The sequence below is a fragment of the Equus przewalskii genome, chromosome 10 (genome assembly GCF_037783145.1).
Source record: "Equus przewalskii isolate Varuska chromosome 10, EquPr2, whole genome shotgun sequence".
Classification (NCBI taxonomy): domain Eukaryota; kingdom Metazoa; phylum Chordata; class Mammalia; order Perissodactyla; family Equidae; genus Equus; species Equus przewalskii.
In genome coordinates this window covers 21,882,833-21,890,444 of record NC_091840.1, presented here as the reverse complement: position 1 = coordinate 21,890,444, position 7,612 = coordinate 21,882,833, and the positions used below count along the sequence as shown (strand labels likewise).

Sequence of the window (7,612 nt, the reverse complement as noted above, 5' to 3'; positions counted from 1 at the left end):
ATAATTTATTTGTTTAATTTTTATGATAACCACTTGAGAGGAGTACTATTATTATTTTATAAATGAACCTGAAATGTATACATTTTAGCTATATGTCATTATGTTACTATGTTATTATGTCAAAGTATGGCAAATTGGGATTTAGGTGGGAGTCTTTATTCCTTCTTCCTTTGTCTCACTTTGAATCATTGGGAAAGCCTCATGAAAATCCAGGGGGAAATCCGTTAATTATTTTTTTAAAAGTTTTCATATAAATGAAAAGTTGTTAGGTGTTCATACATCTGTACCACAGACACGAACATTTTACAGGTAAGACAACACCACAGTGATAACTTGCTAAAGGAAGAAAGTTTATTGAATACAAAGTATTGACCACATTTTCTGTAGGGTAATCAAATGAGTCATCATATTTGTATGTGACATTCTTCCAGATGAATGGGTAGAGACCCTGTTATTGATTGCCCAGACAGAGCTCATATTTCAGTAACAGAAAGACAAGAGGACAGACGTTTTTCTTAGACTTGCTCATTTTTCCAGACAGATATATAATGCCTTCTCTCCTTGGAAAGTATTTGGCATATGCTCTCCCTTGTGTCTCAACTTAATTGCTTTGAGATTTCTCTTCCAAGGAGTGGAGCCTGGTGGTAAGTATTTTGCTGCGTTGGTCTACCTCCTCGAGAACTTTCTTAACCACTATGGCTTTGGCCGGATCTAAAAATTAAAATTTAAAAGGAGATTTGAGAGAGTTGAAAAAAGATGAATAAAATCACAAATAGCTGAAATGTGGGAGCAACCCAACTGTCCATCAATGAATGAATGGATAAACAAAATATGGTCTATACATACAATGGAATATTAGCCTTAGAAAGGAAGGAAATTCTGACACGTGCTACAACATGGATGAATCTTGAGGATATTATGCTAAGTGAAATAAATCAGCCACAAAAAGACATATATTGTATGATTCCACTTATATGAGGTACCTAGAGTAGTCAAATTTATACATAGAGAAAGTGGAATGGAAGTTGCCAGGGGCTGGGAGGAGGAGGGAACCGGGAGCTATTGTTAATGGTATAGAGTTTCAGTTTTGCAAGATGAAAAGAGTTCTAGAGATGGATGGTGTTGAAGGTTGCACTACAATATGAATATACTTAATGCCACGGAACTGGACACTTAAAATGGTTAAGATAGTAAATTTTATGTTCTGTGTGTTTTACTGCAATAAAAAAATTGAAAAAAGGAATAAGAAATTATATCAATTAAAAGAATAATGGAATTTTTGTATAGGGTGGACTATGCAGTAGACATGATCTAGATTCATTTTTGATGAATTTTGCTTTCTTGGTTAGCTAAAACCATGATGAGATATTACTTTGTTTAAAATTAGCACACACATTACTAAAGTTAGACACACTATATATCTACTACAAATCTTTATTATATCTGTAAAGCCCTAGGAATACAAAAACAATCAAGCTGTGCATTGAAAATGAAGCAGTATAGTAAAACAGAATTTCACTTTAATTACCTTTGACTTGATTTCCCACATTTCCAGATCCATAATCTTTAGACTTGTAACCTCCAGACTTGCAAGCCCTGTGAACACATATTGTTGCAAACATCACAGAAGAGAGAGATTGAGAGAGAACCTCTTCCATTCTAGATTCACTCGGACGTTTTCTTTGGCTATTTGGCGAGAGCAGTTTCGGTGGGTTACACAGTTGAAACCACTCTGCTTTAGCATCAAGAGGTGATATTTTTCATTTCCATAACTTCAGTACAGGGAGTGCTGCATTTTGGTTCTGTAAGATGTTGCTAATTTGTACCTTGGCAGTAGCGTGCTATGTTTAGTATTTAGCATTCATGATATTAAATGTGCTCTTTTCAATTTATGTTCACTTCCCAGGGGTCTAAGTTTCAAGCAGATTTCAGTATATTACATCTTCCCTGTACATTATTGTGCTTACCCATCATCTCCACCGATGAGGAGACAGTAGGTCTCAATTTCTTTTTCCAGGTGGACCTTGATGTCCAGGAGCTGCTCGTACTCCAGCTTCTGGCCCTCCGTCTCGGTTCTGACCTGGTGCAGCTGCTCCTCCAGGGCCCCGATCTGAGCCTGGATCTGGGCGAGCTGCGCACAGTAGTTGCCTTCCGTCTCTGTCAGGGAGCACTCCAGGGAGTGTTTCTGTCAGAAAACAGTAAAGAACCTGAGACGGATATACAGATATGCAAGGATTTGGTTTGATATATGACTTTCTCCTCTTAACTTCGCCTTTACTGTAATTGTTTTAGATTTCACATTGACACAGTTAAGAAGGCTGTATAACACTCTTAAAAATGAGCAAATCTTTCTTTTTGGTAGAATAAGCCTAAAGACATTGGTGTTACCATTTTGGCTGCTCCCTATAAGCCCTATTCTTACGTTTTAAGATAATTCTATAAAAAATATGGATATATTCTGGACATAGGTAAGGGCTTTAAAACCAGCTGGCACATATTCAAAATGATAACCTAGGAGACCGTGAGAAACTGTCCTCCTCATACCGTGGCTAAGAGAGACTGAAGTTCAATCTCCAGCGTTTGCAGATTGCGCTTCATCTCAGTGAGCTCGTTCCGCGCTGAGGTCGTGGCCCCGACATCCTCAGAGATCTGCTGTTGCAGTGAAGCGCTCTGAAAAGGCGGAAGCGCGGGAGAAATCTGAGTTTTGTGAACGTCACTAAAAGGCAGAGGGATTGTTTTCTGGACGAGACTCACCTTCTCGTTGAACCAGGCCTCCGCGTCCCTGCGGTTCTGCTCGGCGAGGGCTTCGTACTCGGCCCGCATGTTGTTCAGCAGCAGCGTGAGGTCCACGCCGGGCGCCGCGTTCATCTCCACGTTCACGTTGCCGCCCGCCGCGCACTGCAGAACTTGCATCTCCTAGCGGCAGGAAAGTGTTCAGCCCGGCTATGCGGGGATCTCACAGAAAGTCCAGAAGCTTAGCTTTGGAAGGGCTCTTAGAGTTCATCTGGTTCCACCCCCCAGGCTGCGCAATGACCCCCCACCCCCTACATTTTATATTTCCTGTCCAGCTGACATCACTTTCAACGACAGTGAACTCACTACCTCGGGAAGTAGTCTGTTTCTTTCTGGAAGAGTTTTAATTGCTTCAGAGCTCTTCTTGATTACGGCGAATCAAACCCCTGCTCTTATAATCCCACCCCAGTGGTTTTAGTTCTACTGTGCAGAAAAATTCTTAGTTACTTTTCCAAATGAAAGTCCTCAAGCTGTTTAAAATGAGTTATCCATTATCTCTTATTCTATTCCCTTATAGCTGAAATGTCTCCAACTTGGTGGACTGGTCTTTATGTCGCTTAGAGATCAGCTTTGATGTGTTCTCGATTCAGCTACATACTGAACACAGCACGAACACGGTCGAAGGGCTGAGTGTGAACAATTCTGAACAATTGGAATATTATAAACAAATAAATATTTATGCTTATATATTTATATTTATTTATGGCTATAAACATATTTCTTTATTTACAATTAATAAAGGAAGAATATCATCCTCTAAAGAATCTTAGCTGTCTATTAAGCTTACACAGGGACGTTATAGTGTCACGATGGACTTTGGTGTCAGACAAACCTCTATGTGAATTCTAACTCTGCCCTGTGGTGGCTAGGTGAATTTCAGAAAGTTACTTAACTTCTTAAATCTCAATTTTCTTATCTGAAAGTTGAGGATAAAAAAAAAAACAACAATCCTTCTTTGGGTTGTTGAAAGATGTGAAAGAACTATCATAATAAGACCGACGGTACTACCTGGAATATAAATGCTAAGTGAACGCTAGTTATTGTGGTTATTATCAGCATCACAGAAGTTGGAATCGGTTTTGCAGTCAAAGTCTACATCTCCTTCCACCTGAGGTGTGTGCTGTTGGGACGCAGTGAGTCACTTCTAAGACCGGACGGCAGACCTCACTGCTAAGAGTGTGTACGTTGAAATAACACCGATTAGTTTATGTCTATGCTGCAGAAACTCTCCTCCCCACCCGTGTTCCAGACCCTGGATTGATTCTAATGACAATAATGAGGCTTTTTTTCCCTCCCTGCGCCGAGTCCCTCAGGCAATTCCTGTATCCTTTCCTCCCTGGTGGTCCCTATACCTTCTCTATTTCCAGATGGAGTTTTTACATCTGATTTATTGAAAACTTCCCCAGTTCAAGCAGAAAAAGAAAAAGATAAAAAAGATGCGTGTGGGTTTGCCTGTGAGTCATTAAAAAAATCAATTGCATTCAATTCATCAAAAATTTCTTGAGTAACTAACATGGGTTATAACCACACTTGAACCTGTATATTTATATAAATGTTGTTCTTATGTAGTTATGTTTACGAGACAGCCTCGTGACTAATCAAGTAACATTCTTAACTGGATCTCCTGCTTTAAGCCTTTGGCTTGACTATTGAAGTGTTTCGGTTGTTTAAAAATATCAAGTTCATTTTCAAAGAACAAAGGTATTCTCAGAAAACTGTGGTTCTGAAAGCAATCCCAAAGATGTGTTTGGAGTAGTGGCTATATGATCCGATTTAAAAGCTAGCTTACAATGGAGACCACTTTGGAAGTATCTTTATTTGGAGGTGTAAGTTTTTATATAACAGTTTAGTTTCTCTTTCATTATTTTTATTCCATACCTATTAAGAACATGTGTTAATTACATATATTTAACGTATGTGTGGAGTAAATGTTTAAGTGTTTTAAATCTGCCACTGTTATATAGAAATTTAAACCTAGTTTTCTTAGGATGTCCTTAAAGTATATTTATTTTATCTAATTAGATGTAATCTCCTAAGTGGGCCATTTTAACTTAGCTATAATTACCTAGCCAAACACTGCTCTTGTCACTCTGATTGATCTAGAAAACATGATTCTTTTTTTTTCCCGTGGGAAACTCGATGAGAGAGCACAGGAGAATCTGCACAAATAGTTCATCACTTCCAAAGACGACCCAGGCCTCATGCCTGCCTCACAGTGGGTCTTTAGTACTAATTTCTTATTTAAGAAGTTGAGTACATTGTGTCCTGTCGGGTGGATAGTTTCTGCAGAGGGACAGCAGAATGTGGACAGTCAGCTCTTACCTCTTTGTGGTTCTTTTTGAGGTAAGTCATTTCCTCACTCAGGGTTTCGTACTGAATCTCCAGGTCTGTTCTGCACAGGGTTATTTCGTCCAGAACTCTGCGCAACCCATTGACGTCAGTCTCTACACTCTGGTGAAGAGCCAGCTCATTTTCATACCTTAAAGAGTGTTAATGATTTTCCAGTTTGTCACATGGCTGGAGAAATAGTCACCAATCAATGATCAAATGCTAGAATTCTATAATTTTGAAGGGGTAGATTTGGCCACAAGAGGCATTTTCAAAGTTTATTGTATAACAATTATTTTCTTTATTTTGAGGTATTTCTTTGACAGAAAAAGAACTAGGGTATTACACGCTGCTTTTATAGCAGTTCATACTTTATATTTCATAGCCGAAGAATAATAAAGTAATAAGTGTTTATTTTAAATCCAAGTATTTTACAGTTTTGGAATTAAAGTTGGAATTAAATTTAATGGAGGGATCAAAAAATGAATTCAATTTAATGCTTTGCATTAATCTCCATGAATTCTTTTACTCTGTGTGTCTACTTACTTGAGTCTGAAATCATCAGCTGTCAGCCTGGCATTATCGATCTGTAGAACAGCATTAGCGTTGCTGGTGGTGGAAGCGATAATCTAGAAATGGGGATTTCAACTTTTTAAAGGCAATGTATCACAACCAATAGAAAACAAAGAGTGTTTTCTTTTAAAGATTAGGAAATGAAAATAATAAAAATTAGTATAGTTCCTATCGATAGTCAGTGACATTTTTATCGAGAAGCTAACCAACTGAACCTACTTAGTGCTTATTTCCAAGGCTAAATTGAAATTTCCTTTAAGAAATTACAAGTAGGGCTGATAAATGTCCTTTGTATTCAGTGAAGAAAGGAAAAGAACATTTAGAAATAAAAGTACAGAAAAATGATTGCAAAGTATAATTTCTTACCTGATTTTTAAGATCATCGATTATCGGGAAATATCTACTATAGTCGTGATCGAGTCCCCGGCAAGAACCAGGTCCAAATTTCTCATACCAGCCCTTGATCTTCTGCTCCAGGTCAGCATTGGCCTCCTCCAGAGCACGCACATTCTCCAGGTAGGAGGCAAGGCGGTCGTTGAGGTTCTGCATGGTCACCTTCTCATTGCCAGAAAGGAGGCCCCCCTCATTCACAGTGAAGCCAGCACAGGAATTGCTCCCTGCTGCATTTCCTCCGGATGAGCTACCCCCAAAGGCACATGAGAAACCATTTCCAATTCCAGGTATGCTGCAAGTATTTCCAGCCCCAAAGCTGGCTCCCCCACCAGAGAGCCTGAGCGATCCTGTGGTGGGCCAGGGACCGGCCCTCCTGGATGCACTGGAAAGTCGGAGAGACATGGTTTCCAGGCAGGCGTGTTGCAGAGCTGTATTTGTGAAAGCCAGAATGGAGCGCCTTCTCGTCTCAGTGGTCTTGTTTGCCTTTTTATAGACAATTCTCAAGTGTATTCTGGATGAAATTCTGCCTACATAGAGTAAAACATGGCTTGCCAGCCTCAGCAAGTTAGCATAATTGGATGACTTTTCCTAATTAGTAACTAACTTTGCCAGGCTCAATTCTGTAGGAGGACAGTTGCCCTCAGGTTGGTGGTTATCTGAGAAATGGGTCTGGGTGGAGCAATTTCAGGTTCCTTACTACACTTCTAAATTGTGAGTGAGTCATTGTTCACTTCCCTCCTTAGAAGATAAAACTCGTCAGTCCACCACCCAATAAAAATCTGGCGTCACGGTTTTGGGCTATTATGCCAAGGCAGATTTTGATGTTTCTGAGAATTTTCCTGCTTTTATTTTCACAATTCTTTCCACATAAGTAGAGAACAGAACTGGAATCATTATTTCCCCAACCTGGTCCTTCAATCATCAGGTTTTTCTCCTCCTCTTGCTGCTGTTTCCGATGGGAAGTTGACTTCCATTTTGGCTGACATGCGTCATACTTTGTTGACATTTACTTATGTCTAGGCATAGTTGTCTTCTCTTATCCATTTTGGTAATTAGGAACACACCCCTAATTGCTGTTATGGGTTGTGGGCGTTCGGAAGGACATTAATGTATTTCCTGACCCTGCAAAATTTGAAGCAAACCTGGAAGGAAATATTTCATCTGTTTTTACTTCGTTGTGGTTTAGCTTAGCTGAAAGTCATCAGTAAACTATTTACTGGGCGTGGATTTCCATATGTTTATTGGAAACCTAAATATTATGGACATTTTTGAAAAATCTGGGAATTGGTTTTTGGACTAAATTTCCATGAGTATTTATTCTGTGAGGCTGTTGTGAACATGCAGATTCATTCATTCATTTGACAAATATTTATTAAACACCAGCTATGTTCCAGTCACTGTTCTGGGCACTTGGGGTAAGGAGAATCGTGCATTATTTGTCCTTTCATGACTGGCTTATTTCACTTAGCATAATGTCTTCAAGGTTTATCTATGTTGTACATGGATCAGAATTTCCTTTCTTTTT

At 39.2% G+C, this 7,612-nt stretch overlaps 1 protein-coding gene across 1 annotated transcript; it reads right to left on the bottom strand.

The window, feature by feature from the left end:
- Window positions 1-329: 329 nt before the first annotated feature.
- Window positions 330-7,088, bottom strand: KRT25 (keratin 25). Its single transcript, XM_008518935.2, has 8 exons — window positions 6,061-7,088; window positions 5,668-5,750; window positions 5,116-5,272; window positions 2,755-2,916; window positions 2,545-2,670; window positions 1,968-2,185; window positions 1,529-1,596; window positions 330-711 (listed from the first exon to the last, which is right to left on the bottom strand). The coding sequence occupies exons 1-8, from the start codon at window positions 6,487-6,489 to the stop codon at window positions 602-604; spliced, it is 1,353 nt and encodes a 450-aa protein (XP_008517157.1). The 5' UTR covers window positions 6,490-7,088; the 3' UTR covers window positions 330-601.
- Between the last annotated feature and the right edge of the window lie 524 nt (window positions 7,089-7,612).

Excerpts from the sequence above, each read along its gene's own strand:
- KRT25 (XM_008518935.2), bottom strand. The coding sequence starts at position 6,489 with ATGTCTCTCCGACTTTCCAGTGCATCCAGGAGGGCCGGTCCCTGGCCC. Across the intron at positions 5,751-6,060 it reads TCGATGATCTTAAAAATCAG|ATTATCGCTTCCACCACCAG; the intron begins GTAAGAAATTAT and ends CCCCATTTCTAG. Across the intron at positions 2,186-2,544 it reads TTCAGTCTCTCTTAGCCACG|AAACACTCCCTGGAGTGCTC; the intron begins GTATGAGGAGGA and ends GTTTTCTGACAG.